The 19,522-nt window shown below is 47.6% G+C and overlaps 2 protein-coding genes across 3 annotated transcripts; one reads left to right on the forward strand and one right to left on the reverse strand.

The window, feature by feature from the left end:
- Positions 1-6,654: 6,654 nt before the first annotated feature.
- NFKBIL1 (NFKB inhibitor like 1) lies at positions 6,655-15,747 on the reverse strand. Of its 2 annotated transcripts, XM_014831595.3 has the most exons (5): positions 15,696-15,747; positions 14,895-14,987; positions 13,995-14,271; positions 7,636-7,857; positions 6,657-7,462 (listed from the first exon to the last, which is right to left on the reverse strand). In XM_014831595.3, the coding sequence occupies exons 3-5, from the start codon at positions 14,257-14,259 to the stop codon at positions 6,876-6,878; spliced, it is 1,074 nt and encodes a 357-aa protein (XP_014687081.1). In that variant the 5' UTR covers positions 14,260-14,271; positions 14,895-14,987; positions 15,696-15,747; the 3' UTR covers positions 6,657-6,875. The 2 variants fall into 2 exon arrangements, with proteins under 2 accessions (XP_014687080.1, XP_014687081.1); XM_014831594.3 differs by lacking the exons at positions 14,895-14,987; positions 15,696-15,747 and adding an exon at positions 14,669-14,851 and having other exon boundaries at positions 6,655-7,462.
- ATP6V1G2 (ATPase H+ transporting V1 subunit G2) lies at positions 15,474-18,421 on the forward strand. Its single transcript, XM_014831600.3, has 3 exons — positions 15,474-16,177; positions 16,443-16,543; positions 17,050-18,421. The coding sequence occupies exons 1-3, from the start codon at positions 16,096-16,098 to the stop codon at positions 17,221-17,223; spliced, it is 357 nt and encodes a 118-aa protein (XP_014687086.2). The 5' UTR covers positions 15,474-16,095; the 3' UTR covers positions 17,224-18,421.
- The last annotated feature ends 1,101 nt before the right edge of the window (positions 18,422-19,522 follow it).

The raw sequence follows: 19,522 nt of genomic DNA on the forward strand, positions 1-19,522 counted from the left end.
TGGAGAAACCAATGAAATCTCTGAGGCCTCCAACTGAGGCTGAAATGACATTAGCCTCAAACTTGAACTTGCCTCAAAACCTAAATGGGATTCAATACCGACTTTGACCCTAACCCAAATTTAACCTCAACCCAAATCACAACTCAGACTCAACCCTAACCTCAAATCTAAACACATCCCAATAAGTGAATCCTCAACTAAAACTTATCCTCTGAACTAACCCAATCTTGTTTCTAGAGCTAATCTTGAAATCAACTCATCCCCATTCCTAACCCTATAATTAAACCTAACTCTAAGTCCAATCTGAGCCACAAACCTAAAGTTGAGCTTTATACTGCTTTATTCCATTATTCATCCATCCCTCCATGTAATAAGTATTTACTGAATTCCCACTACGTGCTGGACGCTGTTCTATAGTGGCAATCAAGTCAGACAGGGTTCCAGGACTCGTAGGGCTTACATTCTAGTGAAGCAAGGCAAAAAAGAAACACACTGAAGAAGAAATCAGTAAGTAGTGCTATGAGGAAATAAGATAGGGCATGCGATAAGAATGGCTGAGAACTACTTTAGACATAGTGGTCAAGAAAGTCCTCCCTGAGTAAGTGGCATTTAAGCTAGACACAAATGACAAGTAAGAGTGATCGGGTGAAGGCTTGGGGGAGAAGCATTCCAGGCAAAGGGAACAGCTACTGCAAAGCCTGGAAGGTGGACACGAGCTGGAGGTGTTGAGGTACAGAAAGGAGGCCAGTGTCGCTGGAGCAGAGAGAGAAGAGTGGGAGAGAGGTGGGAGATGAAGTCAGAGAGGAGGGCAGAGGCCAGATCACGCAGGGCCATGCAAGGAGGGGTAAAGCATCTGGATTTTAATCAACCGTGGGAAACTTTGGAGGGTGTCAGTGTGTGTGTACAAGTGAGAGAAAGAGGTAGGTGTGAGGCAGAAATGATTGGATTTATGTTTTAAAAAAATCATTGTGGCTCCTGTGCTTAGACAGGACTGTAAGGGCAAGATTGGAAGCAAGGACACCAGTTAGCAGGCAGTTGCAGTAATCTTGGAGAGAAGATAGTGGCAGCCGTGAAGATGGAGAGAAGTAGATAAATTTGGGATATAATGGGATATATTTCAGGGGTAGAACTGACAGAGCTAGATGACAGATCGGATGGATGGGCAGGGCGTGGAAGATGGGGAGACTGGGAGACAAGCAGGATTCTGATGGGGTGGGAGAACCAAAAGTTCAATTTTGGATGTAAGTCTAAATCTATTGGACAGAAATCCACGTGGAAATGTCACGTGGCAAATGGATATACAAGCCTGCATTTCAGAGGCAACGTCGGAACTAGACAGACAAGAATGAGAGTCCTCAGCATGAAGAAGGCATTTAAAACCATGGAACTGGAAGAGATACCTTATCTTGCGCATCCCCCTAAGCCTCCTTCAAGGTATTTCCCTCACAATAAATGCAATGTATCTAAATTCCAGAAGCAGCAACCTCTTGCTTCCAGAAGCAAAACTCTCCAGACTTTGTCTTCTTCTCCTGAACTCTCCCTGGGACTTGATTCCCTATACCACAAAAGATGCTCCTACCAGTCCATTTCACAATATTCTACGGAACTCCTCATGTATTCAAACCCTCTATTTCATTTCCGAAAGCATCTTCCTTTGGCACTTTGAAACCTAGCTTTTCCCTAATGATACTTCTTCTTCTTTGGTGAAACCTGCTCTTTCTTCCACTGCCATCACTAGGGGCAGCGGGCAGAGGAGAGGCCACTATTCTCTCTTCCCTTGGCATAACTGATAACCTCTTCCTCCTTTCTTGAGGCCCATGCCTTTTGCATTTGCCATGCTCTTCCGGTCTTCACAGCACAATCTTCTCCATCAACATCTCTACCATGCACTTAACAACTTGCATATCTACCTCAGTTTTTCTCCGTATCTCTTTTCCTACCACCATCTTTAGTAACTTCAAAACCACACGGATCAGATGAGTCTTACACCCTGGCTCCTCAGTGCTTCAACTTTCTCAACTCCAACAGCTTTATAGCTACCTTCTCTGCTCCACTTTAGCCACTCATGAGCAAGGTTTACCTCAGACCTCAGCATCACTTGGAAGGGCTACGCCTTTGAGATGTTGAACTCTGAATTTTTCCCCTCTTCATAACCATCCACCCTTCACATCTCCCACTCTCTCCCTCCCATCAAATCAGTTCTTCATTCTCACCAGGACTTCCAACTCCTTCCTTATTTTACTTGTCTATTTGGTTTAACTTGTACTGCGTGGTCAAAACTTTCATCTACTTTCACTAGCAGTTTAGAATCTCTTATCTACCTGATGTTCTACCAAGATTTTAAAAAACTTGATTTGGGTAAACTCAATGGTCTCATTCTTGGTCTTTCTCCTGGACTGCCAAGCATCACAGGAGAGTCACGTCACCATAAGAGGCCTACTACCAACCCTGGCCATCTAACCTGGGAGAGCCCTCAGTGTTCCTTAACCCTGCTTTGGTGATTCCCTGTTAGACTCCGGCAGGTGATGTTCTAAATCTCCATGTCTCTTATGCTCTCCATCCTACCTCTTTACTCTCAGTTGATGATGCTGTCAGCTATTTTATTGAGCTTAACATCATCCAAGGTGGATCTCTTTACTTCCTGCTTTTCCCTCCACTTTGTTTCATCTTTCCTTTCTTCTTGTCTCAGGAGGACTCTTTCTCCTGTCCAAGGCTGATCCTTTGGACTCTGTATCCCACTTCCGGTCTTTACTATATTCTTTCTCCCTTTTTTATATTTTCAGTATCTTTCTTTCTTCGTGAGCCTTCCCTTCATTTTACATATTCAATTTTATTTCTTGAAAATAAAAAATCCTTCCCTGGACTCTCTTTCTCCCTCAAATGCCCATTCCATCTCTCGCCTGCCTTTTCTGTGTGACGTCTTCAGACTAGCCCCCTTAATGAACCACTTTTTCGGGAACTGATAAAATTTTCCTCATCTATAAAATTCGTGGGTTGAACTAGAGCTGATTCTTAGTTATCTTCCATATTTACCAATCTATGACTTTGTACCCACCACCTCCCTTTCTTCACCTCCCACTCATTCCTCAACCCATGTAAAGTGATTCTGCTCCTCTGGTAAGTGGAAACCGTTTTCTCAAAATTTGTAATCATCTAGTTCCTGAACCCCAAGGATCTTCTCAACCCTCACCTACTAGACCTCTTTGAAGCACTAGACATGGCCGCCCAGGCTCTGCTTTGCACACCCCTCTCTTGTCCTACTTCTGACTGCCGCCCTGACCTCTCTCCTTTATTGGTTCCTCTTCCTTTGATCATCCTCAGGGCTCTGCTGGTCACCCCCTCTCTTGGTGATCCTGTCCACTCAGAGGCTCAGTCTCCACTGGGAAGGGAATGATGCCCAAATCTATCTCTCCAGCCCAGACTGCTCTCTTGAGGTCCAGACCTGCTTGCTGGAAATCTCCACCTGAGTGTTATGCTAGCCCCTCAAACTCAATGGGTCTTGGTTGAGCGCTTCATTACTCTAAGCAGGTGCACCTCCCATTATTATGTGTAGTTGTTACTTGTACACTGTTTGTCTCATTAGACTACAAGTTCTATGAGGACAGTGACTATTTCATTTATATCCACTGTCTAGCAGAATGCCCTACTCCTCAGGTGCTTACTACAAATTTATTGATTGTCTGAAATTAACTTATCTTTCCCCTCAGCCATGCATCTCCTCCTTGGTTTAGGGCATTATCGTCTTTCCTGTCCCCTCAGCTCAAAATGTGGAGTCATGTAAGACTCCTCTTCCCTCACTTCTAGCATCCAATCAGTTGCCATGTCCTAATGACTTATCCTCTTAAAGTTTATAAAATCTCTTCCCTCCTTTAATGCCGTTTGGAGTTACTGGGACCTAAGTACAAAGTGCACGAGTTTTGGAGTAAGATGAGTTTAATGCTAATTCCACTAGTTTTTAGCTGTGTGGCCCTAAGCAAGTTACAGTATGTTTATGAGCCTCAATTTTCGCACCTGTATAATGGAGATCTATCACCACCTTTTAGACAGCTGTTGGCAGGATTGCTGATGTTAGGTAAAGGGCTCAACATAGTTAACACATTGTAGGCGTTCAAAGAATGACAGTTGTTTTCTTCTTTACTCTTTGTCTGTACCCCCGCAGCACTTTCCTGTTTTCCCTCTTCTTTACTGTTGTCACAGTGCCACTGCCCACAGGATAACGTCCAAATCCTTTACCTTGGCATTCTTTGGTCCTTTCTTCAACACATGCTCCCTCACACCTGTGCTTCCTCTACCTCGGGACACTCAACTTTTCCTCAACATAGTCTGTGTTTTCTGACTTCTGGCCTCTGCTCAAGCCACTTCATTTACCTCTAGAGCCTGTCCATCTACCTCCACCCATAGAAATCATACCCATTCATCAGCACCAGCTCAAATGCTCGCTCTCTCCTCAGAGACCCCAGGTGCTTTCAGATGGAATCCACTGCCCCCTTTTCTGTATCCACTGTACCTTACTCTAATGTCTACTCAGCTTGCCTTGAATCACAGTCAGTTAGGTATGAGCCTGCTGCCCCTACCGGATTGTAAACTTGAAGCAGAGTTTGAATTTATCTTTGGTCTACTGGATGCTTAGTTGAACTGCACTGAATAGTCCCTCCCAGATCCTTTTCCTAACTTCAGTCAAGTCTGCCCTAACCTCAATCTCCCAAATGACTCCACTCTCACTAATCTCATTCCTAATCCTGTTTCTCTAACTGAACCCCAGTGCATCCTCCCTGAGAATCGATTCCTTGTTCCAGCTCTAGAGAGCAGATACGCACACTTCTACTTCCCCAGGGTTTCATGGTAGGCACTGAGTCATCCCTTGGGGATCCCAGGGCCCCCTCCCTGCCCCCACCATGCTGGACAGGATGCCTGCCGCCTGGCCCCAGGGGGTCAGAGGAAGCCAGGGCCTCTAGGGCTCAGTATTTTTATCAGCCTAGGAAACAAGAGACACGAAGCGGAAACGGTGTGGTCAGAGAAAGTGAACAGCCCTCATCTCAGGGGAACCCCCAACAGGGCTGGGGGCCAGACACCACGGGGAGGGATGTTGCAAAGAGGGAGGTCTGGGGGGCCAGGTATCAGGGCTAATTTTTCTTTGATTTTATGTAACTCTTGCAGGAGGGAAATGATGTGCTTAAAAACCAGAGAACATCCTTTTGGATGGAAGAGCAAATTTGGACACCGAAGCTTTCTGTTGCTTACCTCTCAACCCCCAGCTTAAGGATCCTAACCCCAGCTCCCCCCAACTCCATCCTGGGCTCTTTGCATGCCACTTCCGAAATCTCCGGCCTGTGAGAGGAACCGGACGCCTGGGTTGCTCACAGCTCACAGTCTCTTCTCTGAATCACAGCAGCTTCCTCTCACAGGATCTTTCTCACCAGCCCTTCCTCCTCCTGCCCCCTGAACATCTGCCTGGCCCCTCAGAGGCCTTGGGCCTCTTGGCTCTCTGTCTTCTCTGAGGGTCTCATGCCTAGCCCATGTTCCCAAGCTTCCAGAGCCTTCTCCTTCCTGTCCTCTACTGCCCTCCGCTTCCACTCCTGGGACTCTCTTGTGTAGACTGAGGTTCCAAACCTGAGAAATAAGTTTCTGATCATAAGACTCTCTGATGTAGACATGTGCAGATGGTGCCCACGGCAGACATGTCTGCACTCTCCTCTCGGTCCTGCTCTTTCTTTTCACTGAGTTCCCTGTTGTGTCTTGGGGAACGTCAGTGGGGTTTGGTACTGTCTACAACTTCCTATTCCAGTTCCGTGGAGCTGGAGTGGGAACTGAGTATAAACAGCGGGAGGGATAGTGCCCCCCTTGTTCCTCCATGGGAATCCCAGACCCCCTCTCTCCATCCCTTGGGACCTTTTCCTCAACCTTGGGAAAAGGAGATGTTTATCTGGAAGGCCAAGCCTGGGCTGCCCAGAGATGAAGCCCAGGTTTGGGATGGGGCAGAAGCTGGCTGGAGGGAGCCAAGGATTGGGGTTCTGGAAAGCAGAGATAGGACTGAGAAGCTAGAGAAGAGAGAGCCTTGGGTGTGGATCCCTTGTTACCCAAGAACAGACAACCCAGGTTACATAATTTGGCTCTTTCCGCCTCCTTCCCTTGCTCCTAATTTTAGCAATTGAAATTCCACTCCCCCACAGGGCTCTTCCTCCACCCATTGTGCTATCCCACCCTCCCACAATCTCCTCAGGGTCCCCCAACTCCAGCTGCCCCCAACTCGGACCATTCAGTGACTCAGCAAAGGGAAAGCCCTGTGTTGGGGGAAGGGGGTGTTAAGTGGGGAGGAGGATGTGGTTCTGGCTGGGGAGCTGGGGAGGGGAGGGAAACTGGTTTTGTTCCCTTTTTTGCCTCTGTTCACATCTATTTCTCCAGCCGCTGACTACAGAGCGGAGAGAAGCCCAGTGCAGGGAGTGGAGTGAGACTGGAGGGCAAACGGGGCCTTCTGAGGGTCGACCTTGCGGTGGACAAATGGGGCTTCTTGTCTCCAGCTAAGGGCACATGTTAGTGTATACATGCATGTCACAGGTGTGTAGGAGCTGTGGGTTTTGGCAGGCGGAGCGGGAAAGGAGATGTCATGGGTGATGAAAACCACAGCAATGGAAAAACGCAGAGGAGACACTGGGAGTGAGATGTGGAACCAGGTCTTATTAGGAAATGGCAGAGTCAAGGAGCGGTGGTGGTGGCCCATATCCCCCCCACCCCTGCTCATTACAAGTTTCACTCCCACCCTATATCCTCTGCCGTGCAGCATCTGCCTCTTCCTCATCATCCCCATCCCTGACATACCCTTCCTACTGCCCTGCCCCAAGGCAGCATTCCCTGCAGTTCTCGCTCTTTCCCTGGGGTCACTTGAGGGCCTCCGCGTGGCGATTCAGGGCCTGAGAAAGGGCTGTCACAGCTCCCATCACACGGCCCAGCTCCCAGGTCTCAATCTGGCTTCGGAATCGCTGCAAGAAGCGGTCAGGGTGCCAGCGGATCTGCTGGACCCTCAAGTACCTCCTCAGAGCCCCTTGCTCCTCCAAAGGGGGGCCCCTGGCCACGAGGGCTGCAGCCATGGCCTCTGGGTCCCCTCCCCCAGGACAGGGCCAGGGCACATCACCAAAGCGCCAGAGGCTGCCCCTCCCTGCTCCTCTGGGGTGCTCTGCCCTGGGCCCGGCCCTGGCTAGCTCTGGCCCTTGGTCCCCACGAGCCTCCTGCGCCCTCCTGGCTCGGCTCTCACGCAGTTCTTCGTCCTTGGCCCGGGCTCGCTCTCGGAAGAGCCGCTGCTCCTCCTCCTGCTGCCGCCAGCTGTGACTAGAGCCCTCAGCCCGTGGGGGTCTGCAGGCTCCCTCTGCCTCTCGCTGCTGCTGGCGCTTCTGGGCATGTTCTCGGGCCAGGCGATCTGACCAGGCTGAGAAGGACTCGGGTTCCTGGGTCTCATGGGAAGCATCATCTGTTGGGAAGGCAGGATAGGGTTGGTCGGGGAGAGGCCATGAGAAGGTGATGGGCAAGAGAGACAGGCAGTATAGAGGAAGGGGCAGAGGAGGCCAGCGGGAGCGTTTGGGTGATGGGTGTGGGTGGCCGACAGGGAAGAAGGGCAGCTGTGGATGAGAATGGATTCCTCACCTTCGAATCTCCCAATGACTTCTTGCCACTCGTCCTCCAGCTCTCCCTGCAGCTTCTGCCTCCATTCCTGCTCCTTGGAGGCCTCGTCTTCTTCCTCCTCTTCAGCAGAATCCCAGGGGGGTCCCCAGCCCAGAATTTGCCCAGGGGTCTCTCCATCCTTATTCTTTATTCCCATGGCAGAGGGACAGCGACTCAGCAGTGGCAGGAAGAAGTCCGTGTAGGCTGTTGGTGGGAGAGCAGTGAGCAGAAGTTAGCTGGGACTCCCACTCCTTGGCAGGGCTGCCATCTTGAATCCTGCTGGTCCCTCACTCCCTTGGTCTTAGAGCAATGGCAAGAGTTGCCCACATGGATGCCTCCTGGGTATTAGGAAATCACCATCACTGACAAATATTTACTGATAGTTTACTACATATATGATAAGTGTGGTAGTTGAAAATATTCTGACCTGTGTCCCCACAAACTATTTTAGTGTCCTGGGAGTTCTACGGTGTCAAATGACATTTTCCGGCTGCCTCCAGCCACCTAGGGCAATGTCAAAAACCTCTAACTATGTATTCCATTTTTGGCTTGAAAATATTGTCACTTTTTATCTCTCACTGTGTTTCTTACCCAAATCTATATTCAGACTGGTAAAATATCTAAACATTCTCCTCTGTACCATTATATACATACAAATACATGATAGTTATCTTTTTATATGACATTTCAATAAATTATATGACTTTTCAATAACTGAGTAAAATAAATGTTTTCAGGGGAATTTCTCTCAGCCAGCCTTACCCAGAGCATACTGGGAGGGGCATGGGGAGGTAGAAGGTCCAGACCAGCAATGAGTTTGAGCCACAGAAATGTTCCCAGCAGCAGAGCAAGCTCTTTCCAAATGACTGCTGAGCTAGGGCAGGGGAAAGGGGCTGGGATAGAGGGTCCCACTCAGGGGCTGGCTGACCGGAGGCTGGTGAAAAACAGCACAGGGACTGACGTTCCTGAGCTCCCCTCCTCCTGAACCCTGACTTCACTACATCTGCTCCAGTGTCTGCCGGGTGCCATGCTCCTCACTTCACTGCCAACCTAGCACTCTACTCCTGGCCAGGTCCACCCACCACGGCCACCAACCACCTCTTTCACTCTGGACAGATGAAGGTGAGTGAGGCACCTCCCTTCCTGTGGACCTACTTTCTCTCCCTAGGGCAGGAGGAAATGGGCCGGAAATGGCAGTCCTTAAATCTTTATTTTGTGACGCTGGAAAGTACTGGTGACCTGGCAAAAGGGTGGGTCAGGGGAAGGTTGTCCTGTCACTGCCAGGAAGGCAGGAAGAGAAAATGGGCCCAGCCTTGGCTGGCCAAGGCCCACTGCCCCCCACCCATCATCTCCTGGCACACGTGAGTGCCACCTAACCCAAACCACATCAGGACGAGGGGAGGGGGCACTTCTCTACAGAAGTGAGGTGACCTGTCACAAGCCCTCCCAACTTGGCCCACCCAGCAACTTCCTGGTCCTGTCTTTCAACTGCATATTCCCCACCAGGATTCACGGCAGGTGTGAGGGTGGGTGGGTTCTCAGGTTTGCATGGGAGGTTTTTATTTTCACAGGTTTTAAGGAGTGAGGCCTCCAGTTATAAAACATGATAAGTAAAACATGGTACAGAATATTAAATAGCCACTAAAAATGATGTCTATGTGTGGAAAAAGCTGACTACAAAACTGTTCATAAGATCCGATCACAACTGTGTAAAAAAAGAGACCAAATCCTATGGTTGAAAAAAATAGACTGGAAGGAAATATGTAAAAATTCTAGTCTCTGGGTGGTAGGAATATGGGTGGCTTTCCCCAATCTTATTTGGTTGATATTTTAATGTGGAAGGGATATAACTAATATGAAATTTTATTTTTAAAGAATGAAGAATAAATTTAATCATTGTTAACAGCTTGCTGTGGCCCCTTCCATTCCTGTCTTGGTGTATACAAACGCACACATATGACAAAGTTTTTTCCAGAGATACGTGATCGTACTATGAATTATTTGGCAACTTACTTTTTTCACTTAATTTTTCCACAGGAGTATACACAGTCTATCTCATTTTCTTTTTTATGACTCGGTAGTCTTCTACTGTGTGTATGAAACAAACAACTCTCCCCACCCCCAACTGACAGACTGTTTCCAAAAGTGATCAGTCTCATACAGATGCCTTTGTGGACTCCTTACAGTATTTCTGTGGGGTAGATTCTCAGAAATGGAATTTCTGAGTCAAAGAACATGGGCAATTTTGCCAAACTACTCTCAAGTTTGTGCCAATGTACATGCCTACAAAAAATATATGAGCGCCCGCATTGTCCCTTACCAAAATTGAGTATCAACAACCCTTTTCATTTGTCTATATGACAGATGAAAAAAATGACTTCATTAATGAAATTTTGTTCTTTTTTTCATATGCTTTTTGGTTCTTTGTGTTTCTTCTGTGAATAATTTGTTCATATTCTTTGCCTACTTTTCTCCTGGAAATTATGTATGTAGCTATGAGAGTTCTTTATGTAGTGTAGATATCAACCCTTTGTGTCTGTTACATCTATTGTAAATATTTTCTCCCATCTTTTAAAAACTTTTATGTAGTTTAATCTGTATCAATATTTTGTTTTATAGCTTTTGACTTTCATTATTTCATTCTTAAGCAGGCTTTTTCCATTCCAAGAGATTATAAAAATGTTCCCTTGTGTTTTTTTCTACTATATTTATTTTTATTTTCAGAAATATAAAGAATTCAAAAAAGTACAAAGTATAGTACAATAAGCATTCCTGGTCCTACCATGGGGTATGTTAATATATTTTCGTTTTAGCAACACCATTTTATATTAAGGAAATAAAATCATCATAGACAAAGCTAAAGTTTTCTTTGATACTTCCTTCCAAGTTTTATTCCCCCAGGGAAACCCGGCCCATGAATTTGGTATTTGCCTTTCCTGCCACATATAGGTGTTTAACCTGCTGTAGTTTACTTTTGAGTTGGGTGAGAGGCAAGACAATTTTCCCCCACAAGAGCCAAATGTTCGACTTGTTTATTAAACAGTTCACCCCACCACCCCCAGAGATTTGAAATGCCAATTTCATCATCAGTTAAGCAGTATAGATCAACTTCTCCCAATGTTCTTTCATTAATATGTTGTACTTCTATACTGGGAAAAATAAATATGAAACAAATTTTGTGGGATAAAAATGTCCTTTGTCTCAGTGATGGAAGTAGTGCTCTTCCCCTCCCCATAACGAGATATGATTTCTATCTTAAAGGGATGTTCATACCGAATGGTACAACACACTTTTTAAAAACGCCAATATCAGAAGCTTATATTGAGTGATGATTGACTAAGGCTCAGAGGAAGAAAAGGTCACAGTGAGTGGGGAGGTTGGAGAGGGCTTCAAGGATGAGGTGGCATTTATGCTGGGCTGGAAAGGGAGGATAACTTAGCAAAGTGGAAATAAGGGGGACGGGAAAGGTGACAGGCAAGAGACAGGCAGGCAAGGTGGTGAACAACATGCTTGAGGTCACTGAAGACAGAACCATGTAGCTGGAGTCGCGGGTTTGTGGGTGTGCTGTGGGAGGTAAGGCTGGAAAGGCAAATGGAACATAAACTGATGGCTCAGCCATTTGTAAAATGGGGCCACAGCCTACTTCTGTGCAGATCAAAGCGGGTAATGGATGGTAAATGTCTGGTACTGTGCTGGCACAGAGAAGAAGTGCAGTGAATATTACATTAAAAAAAATAGCAGGTGGGTCCAGCCTGGTGGTGCAGCAGTTAAGTTTGCATGTTCCGCTTTGGTGGGCTGGGGTTCGCCAGTTCGGATGCTGGGTGCAGACCTACACACCAGTTGTCAAGCCATGTTGTGGTGGGTGTCTCACATATAAAGTAGAGGAAGATGAGCATGGATGTTAGCTCAGAGCCAGTCTTCCTCAGGAAAAAGAGGAGGATTGGCGGCAGATGTTAGCTCAGGGCTAATCTTCCTCAAAAAAAAAAAAAAAAACACACCAACAAAAAAAGCCAGGCTGGATTTGGACTTTATTCTTCTTGCAAAGATTGTGAGAACATGACCCCTATTTCTCAATGTTCACTAATGCTTGCTGTATGGAGAGAATGGTTAATGTCTGGCTAAGGTGTGTATATCCAGGGGTCTCTGACAGCTAAGGTCACTTCTCTGTGAGGTGTTGGGTCTCAAAAAGAAGTTGCCGAAAGCCCCAAAGGTAGAGGCGAGTCACTGGCATCTCGGGGGTGTATCACCCAGTCCAGCTGATCCAGCACAAACTGACACATCCCTTGGACCTAACATGGGAACTGAGGAGACTCCTCTCCAGGGGATTCTGGGTCATTTCATAGATTCAAAGAAAATAGTTGCATTTTAAGGCATAGTGGTCTCTAAAGTAGCTGGAAGCTGCATGAGATGTGCCTTTCTACCAAGGAGTTCGAAGGCCACCTGGTGGCAGGGCTGGCAGGGGAGCAGGTGGAAGTAAGTTCTGATAGGACAACAGGGTTTGGAAGCCACCTGAGTGCAGGTTTCTCTTTGGAGGACAATGACCTATCAGCTGTGAGATTCCAGAAAGTTCCTGAACCTTCTGGGCCCTGCTTTCCTCATCCCTAAATGGGACAACAATATTAATCTCACATGTTCCTTAGAATTCAATACTATGAAGGAAGCACCTATTATACTATGAAAAACGTTTTTATTACTCAAAAAACCTTAATTGAATAACATAAGAATAAAAATAATAATACTTATCATCCAGTGAGTGACAAAACTGCACCAAGTGCCTCATTTACTCGTCACAACCTCCATTTTAGAGAGGCAAATGAGGTTCACGGAGGTTAAGCTGCACGTCCTTGTCACACAGCCTTAAGTGGTAGGGCCGGAACCTGGAGGAGGTCTGAGGTCTGCCTCAGGGTGCTCTGCTTGCACGTCAGCTGTCAGCTGTCAAGTTAGATGCCCGCACTTTGAAAGCCTCCTTTCTGTGTTTTTAAGTTAAAAAAGAAATCTGCATATGCCAGCCTATCCCACTTACGTTAAGGGAATTTTCTAAAAAGGGGAATTTTTTGCTCTATGGGGGAAATTTTTTGGGAGAGAGATAGTAACAGCAGCAATCAAAATGAGTTCAGGTTGTTCATCCCAACCTACAGGTTTTCCTCTAACGTTCCGACTCTAGAAGGGGAAAGAGGGTTTCACCATTCCCTTTCCTAAGAGGGGCTACATCCCTACAGAGCTGCCTGCACTGCCACTACCCTATCGGCAGGTCCACATCCAAACCCTCAGTGTCAAAGGTTTTTCAGAGCTCAGATATTTTTGGGATTTGAAGAGCTGATCTGCAAGTACATACGCTGTGTATCAGGCAGCCCAGGAGCGCCTGGGCAGCCCCCGTATCCAAACACATTAATGTTCCTGCAGTGAAATATACGAACATTGACACCAGCAGGATAAAAGCAAATCATAGCCTCACTTTAGTTCAGGTTAGGTTCTGTCACTGAGTGAAGTTGGTTGCAGACGGATGAAAAATGTTTGGTTCTTGGAGAGTTGTGGGCAAGAGAGGATGGATCTGTTGATAACAACAGGAACAACAGTGCCCAGCATCTACTGAGTGCTTATCATGTGTCAGGTCCTCTAATTATGTACTGTGTCAGTGATTCTCAAAACAGGTCACAGCATGGGGTCTTTGAACACAGGCCCTGTCACTGTGTAACTCTATAATACATCACACTGGATAATGCAGTCATTAAGACCATGGATGGTCTAGCTAGGGTGCCTGGGTTACAACCCCTGCTCTACCACTTAATAGCTGTGTGACTTTGGCAAATTACTTAACTTCTCTGTGCTGTTTCATCTGAGAAATAGGGGATAATATTAGTACTTCACAGGGTTGTTGTAAGGATTAAATGAATTGCTTTGTGAGGACTACCTGGCATATAGCAAGGGTTGTTATTTAGCTTTGCAAACAGCCAAACTAAGCCTCAGAGAAGTTTAGAAACCTGCCCTAGAATACATAGCTATTAAATGTGGAGCTGAGATTTGAGCCCAGGCAATCTAACTCCAGAACCCACCCTCTAGCCTACTTTTTATGCTACAAGCAAACAACTAGTCAAGAGACAAATAGCTACTAATCTAGAAAGATGTGAAATCTGTAGACCAGTTGCTGTTTTGGGAATCTTGGCTTCTCTGGACAACGGTAGCTCAGTAACATAAAGGCATAAATGATGGCTACATGCCAACTTGGTTAACTACCTCCCTAGGTCCCACTGACCAAATAGCTATCTTATTTTTCAACTGTTGGCCTTCATCTCAGACCTGCTCAGTCGCCCATGACCTTATTCCCCACCAGGCTGACTCACCATCAGGGCCCTGGCGGGCAGCAGCGTGCAGCGCCGTGTCCCCGTGGCGGTCCTGGTGGGCAGGGTCAGCCCCCAGCCGAAGAAGCAGGCACAGGGCAGGGGCATCGTGGCGGGCACAGGCCCGGTGCAGCGGTGGGGGCTGCCCAGCATCTATATCAAGGCCTGGGTGTCTCTGGAGGAGGGCCTGGGCTCGGACCAGCCGACCTGCAGACAAGTAGCGACGGAAGCGACGCTCTCGGCGTTGGCGGCGGGAAGTGGAGGCCATGGAACTCTTGGGCTGAAGAAGGAAAAAAAGGCAGCAGTCAGGAGCCCAGCCTTGGCTGTCCCTCCCCCTCCACTCCTGACATTCCCTCTGTTCCTCCCTTTGGCTCCCCATTTCTTCTTGCATCTTCATCAAGAGATGAGGCCTGTCCTAACCCTCATCCCTTACCAGATGATGGGTTTGAAAAGAATTTTGAAGGCGGTTGGGGTCACATACTTAATTTTTTAATGAAAATCTGAGGAAAGGATAAATAATTGCTTTGGGGCTCATTAGCCCAGGTAGATTTTTAATCAAAGACTTTGAGAAAGACGAATAGGGACTGATGGGGGAAATTTTTATCAGCAGAAATTTGAATTAAAAAAAAAGTCACAGATAACTGCAAATAATGATCTAGAAATTGAATATAATGTACCCGGCAGACAGATGTAGAGGCTTCTCCCTCTGGGACCTGGGGGGAGGGGTTACTCATCAGACTTGCCCCCCGCCCCCCTAAGTACCCCCAGAGCTGTAGGCCCGAGGCCTGTGTTTAAGACGCTCGGAGGAAGGGAGGTGGGAAGGGCGGAGACACTCTAGGCTGCCGGAAATACCGCAGGCGGAGACTCAGGTAAAGGGCGGAAATGAACTGTGGGGTTCGTTACCGGATGTGTTTTCTCCCCGAATGGGCGGGAGGGTGGCGGTGATCCCTCAGTTTGGCCTCCGGAGGGAAACTAAACTTGAGATAAAGGGTCCGCCTGAAATCGGAAGACTGGACGCTAGGCGAGGAAAAGGAGCAGAGGCAAGGGCGGGGAGAAAGGAGGGCGATTTGGAGATTTGTCCCCGCCTCCTGCGACTGGGAGGGGAGAGGCGATGATTCAGTGACAGAGGAAAGATGAGAAAGAGAAAGCAGGGGCGATAAAGACAGGATAAAAATCATAATGAAAATGGAAAACAAAAACAACCACAGTGAGGCCAAAAACAAGGACAGATCCAAACAGGGAAAAACACAGACGTGAAAAGACATGAGTCCGTCCGGCCGGGTGGCGCAGCGGTTAAGTTCGAGCATTCCGCTTCGGTGGCCCCGGGTTCCCCGGTTTGGATCCCGGGTGCGGAGATGGCACCGTTTGGCAAGCCATGATGTAGTAGGCGTCCCACATGTAAAGTAGAGGAAGATGGGCACGGATGTTAGCTCAGGGCCAGTCTTCCTCAGCAAAAAGAGGAGGTTTGGCAGCAGATGTTAGCTCAGGGCTAGTCTTCCTCAAAAAAAAAAAAAAAAAAAAAGACATAAGGAAACAACGTAGGACAAGGCAAGAGAGATGGATGCAGAACTTGGACTTGGGAAAGGTGTAGACAAAGGAGATGGAAACAGGAGGGAGAGAGAAAAATAGGAGAAGAGAAGTTGGAAGAATTCAGAGAAGCCCAGCATACTCTTCTCCCAACACCCAACACGTTCTCTTCCTCACCTTCTCACCCCATTCTCAACCCCTCTGTGCCTCCTTCTCTCCCAAATACTCCTCCCTCTCTGCTCCTGCCCCCCATTCATAGACGTCCGACTGGGAAAGCCCTGCACCTGCTGTGATGTTAGCGGCCAGCTTTAGACCTTGGTCTCTGCTGCTCCCAGATGGTCCCTCTGGGTACTGCCAGAGTGAGAGATGGGAGAGGAGGACCAGCCATCAATGGGAGGATCAGTTTGGGGGAGACACCTTGTGCGGGAGGCTGAGCAAAAAGGGGCGCACTAAGACCCAGGGGTAGTGGAGGACTGCAGCAAGAGCTGGAGGAGGAGGAGAAGTAGGCTTTGGGGGTTGCGGGGAGCCATCTGCTACCTTGGTAGCATCCGAAATAGCAGCGGCCATAACGACAGAAATGGCCAGTCAGTCCCAGGGTATCCAGCAGCTCCTGCAAGCTGAGAAGCGGGCGGCTGAGAAGGTGGCAGATGCCAGAAAGAGTGAGTCTCCTTTTCTCTCCCTTAGGAGTCTAGAAAGAAAATTGGGGGACAGCAAACATTTGAGTCCTTATGAAAACCCAAGGCTGGTGGGGAGAGAACTGGGGGCTGGAGTGGCTGATTAGGAGGGAAGACATGGGTGGGTGTTGGAATCTAGCACCTGGTTGGCTGAGAGAAGGCAGAATAACTTTCTGGAAAGGACGGACCCCTACTATCACATTTTGTGGAGGAGTCTACCCTTATCCCCTGTCCTTTCTTCTGCTTCCAGGGAAGGCCCGGCGTCTGAAGCAGGCAAAGGAGGAGGCACAGATGGAAGTGGAGCAGTACCGCAGAGAGCGAGAGCAGGAATTCCAGAGCAAGCAGCAGGCGGTGAGTTGTGGGGGAGTTGGCATGGGACCCCAGGTGCAAGTTGGTGAGTGCATCTGATGAGGTGTGTACCAGGGTGATTCTACAAGAAAACAAGGTGGTAAAGGGCTGAAGGGGACCCTGGCGGGGACCACAACCTGAGTCAAGCTTTGTGATATGTCAGAGAGTCTGGGAGTTTTGAAGGACTTGTATAGCTTGTGGGGGGAAGGGCCACAGTCTATGTAGAATATGATGATGTTTGGGGTGGAGGGCAGAGTTCTATGGTTATGGGTGGTGAGGTGGGGGGGATTGTACAGTCTGTTTTAGGATGAAGTCTCATGTCAGATTTTAGAGGAAAGGGGATTGTGTTGCTGTCTTGGGTGTCTGGATATTTCTGTGGGATGGGGGTGGTTTTGGAGAGGGCCTTTTTCCTAGCCTTGCTCCGGGATCTTTCCCTCCACATGCCTGGACCCTTCTTTCCCTGTTTCTGCTTTTTCCTTTCTCTCTTCCACCCCTTCCCCAACCCCCAGGCCATGGGCTCCCAGGGGAACCTGTCGGCTGAGGTGGAGCAGGCTACAAGGTGCCAGGTGCAAGGCATGCAGAGCTCACAGCAGAGAAACCGTGAACGTGTCCTGGCCCAGCTTCTTGGCATGGTCTGTGACGTGAGGGCCCAGGTCCACCCCAACTACCGGATTGCTGCCTAGGACCCATCGTAGGGCCTGACTCCTCCTGCCGGTTCCCTCCGTTAAAGAAATCCCCAAGTCAAAATCACCTCTCACCATCATCCTTCTCTCCTTTCCATTCCCTACAAATTCTAGGAGGTAGGATCCAATAATTCTCCTGTGAAATTTATGAATATCTTGCTCAGACCTGAATCTCCTTATTGTTCTTTAACCTTCACTGGGAACTTGTAAACTCTCAAGTCCCCCTCACCCAACCACTCTGTGAAATTTGTAGCATGGAGAAAGAAGTAGGGATGTGGAAAACAGCCTGACTTCAGAGCCTGGCAGGCTGGGGTACCTCTCCTGACCCTGCCACTTGCTGGCTGTGCAACCAGGACAAGCTACTTAACCTGTGGCCTCAGTGTCCTCCTCTACAAGACTGGAATAATAATAATAATACCTAGGGGTTGTTGCAATGATTAGGAATCATTCTTTAAAGAGCCTAGCATCGTGGGGCTGCCCCCGTGGCTGAGTGGTTAAGTTTGCGCACTATGCTTCGGCGGCCCAGGGTTTCACTAGTTCAAAGCCTGGGCGCGGACATTGCACCGCTTGTCAGGCCATGCTGAGGCGGCATCCCACATGTCACAACTAGAAGGACCCACAACTAAAAATACACAACTATGTACCTGGGGGGGGGGCTTTGGGAGAAAAAAGGAAAAATAAAATCTTTAAAAAAATAAATAAATAAAGAGCCTAGCATCGTTTCTGGCATGTGGTAGCTGTGATTCAATAAATGGCAACCCTGTGATATTATTCCCACTCCCTGCCCACCTGCCAAAACCTAAACACAGCTGTTTCCTCACTTCTGTCCATGGCTCTCTAATTTTACTCATTCATTCTGTGACTAGTAATTCTCTGAAGAATTAGTTCTTCCCATCTCTCTTTTCCCAGAGACCTTATGATCCATGAAAAGATGAAACAGTGACCTCATTTAACCCCTCTACTGTGGTTCCAGGAAGATGTTGCATTTCTTAGCCTCTCTCTTAAGTGGTCTTTCTGTTTATTGGATTTCCCCCTTTTCCTATTTCCCCAAAGACCCATCAGATGCTCACTGCTTCCTGAGATCTAAAGTGATGCTGTGTCCCCTCGAATGCATGGCTTTCCTTTCTATGTCTTCAACACCTTACTTTCCCTTTGTAAGAATAAAAAAGTGTCAATAAAATAACTGTGGGCAAATCAATTGGTGTGTGGAAGCAGCTTCCTTTTGCTTCATCATTTCTCATTTTCAGTCACTCTCTTGTTCCTCGTTTACATATTCCCCAAACACCCAAAATGGCTGTCCTTTGAAACTCGGAGAAACAAAAGCAAATAGTACGTTATTATTTCTCTAAAATGGGAAACATATGTGGTTCCTTATTTGGGAAACTGAGGACTATAGTTGGCAACTGTAGAGAAAAGCTGGGATGTAGGGACAAGCACTCTTTGCCCCTTTGCTGTATTTTTCTTCATAGCACTTGACGTTACTTGACATGTTTATGTATTGTCTCCCCTGTTACATTATGTGATGACAGAGCTTTTCATTGCTGGGTCCCCAGATCCTAGGATAGCACTTGGCATAGGACAGGCAGTCGATATATATTGTTGAATAAATTGGTATTTGAGGTTGGAAAAACTACCCTTCTATGACATCATCCTTGGATCACTTATTTTTCTTGGCCACAGAAGACAAGCCTGCTTCCCCAAGGACTTTAAACAATGAGGTAATCCGTAGCGTATTTATTAACCGGACTCTTTAAGTAGGGAGGCAGGATACAATAGAGAATACGAGGTGTTTACATCCTGGCTCCGTCACCTTACTAACTGTATTACTTTGGACATATTTCATTTCTCTGTGTGCTTGTCTATAGAATAGGAATAATGGTAACTACTCCTTAGTGTTAAATGGTTAAATGTGGGTAACAGGTAAAGGGCCAAACCTTTGCTGTCATCTTTGTTGAGCAGCAGGACATCATGTATGACTTCTGTAGTAAATCAAAGATGGGCGTATCAAATGTTTCATTCAGGAAAAAGATCCAGGCTGAACAATGGAGCTGTTGGGAGCAGGGCTAAGATCATTCTAGTTGAATTAACAATATTTATGGAATGTTGTATAACCTACAAGCCTTATCATTCAGCTTTAACACTTGGGGCAGAATTTAAACCCTGGTTCCCCACTCAGTGGATTCAGAACACCGGCCCGACTCGAAGCCCCTGCCTACTAGCCTGAGGGCCCCTGGGGCATCAGCCACATCGGCTAACGTTATTTTGGCAAATGCCGCCCCCCCGTCCCCACGGCAGGGGA

Source organism: Equus asinus, chromosome 8 (genome assembly GCF_041296235.1).
Source record: "Equus asinus isolate D_3611 breed Donkey chromosome 8, EquAss-T2T_v2, whole genome shotgun sequence".
In the NCBI taxonomy this organism is placed as follows: Eukaryota; Metazoa; Chordata; class Mammalia; order Perissodactyla; family Equidae; genus Equus; species Equus asinus.

What these genes read in the sequence shown, in the direction of transcription:
- ATP6V1G2 (XM_014831600.3), top strand. Translation starts at nt 16,096, where the DNA reads ATGGCCAGTCAGTCCCAGGGTATCCAGCAGCTCCTGCAAGCTGAGAAG. An exon ending in GGTGGCAGATGCCAGAAAGA is followed by an intron (nt 16,178 to 16,442) that starts GTGAGTCTCCTT and finishes TTCTGCTTCCAG; the next exon opens with GGAAGGCCCGGCGTCTGAAG. An exon ending in TCCAGAGCAAGCAGCAGGCG is followed by an intron (nt 16,544 to 17,049) that starts GTGAGTTGTGGG and finishes CCCAACCCCCAG; the next exon opens with GCCATGGGCTCCCAGGGGAA.
- NFKBIL1 (XM_014831594.3), bottom strand. Translation starts at nt 14,725, where the DNA reads ATGAGTAACCCCTCCCCCCAGGTCCCAGAGGGAGAAGCCTCTACATCT. An exon ending in TGCCCGCCAGGGCCCTGATG is followed by an intron (nt 7,858 to 13,994) that starts GTGAGTCAGCCT and finishes TCCCACCAACAG; the next exon opens with CCTACACGGACTTCTTCCTG. An exon ending in AGTCATTGGGAGATTCGAAG is followed by an intron (nt 7,463 to 7,635) that starts GTGAGGAATCCA and finishes CCTTCCCAACAG; the next exon opens with ATGATGCTTCCCATGAGACC.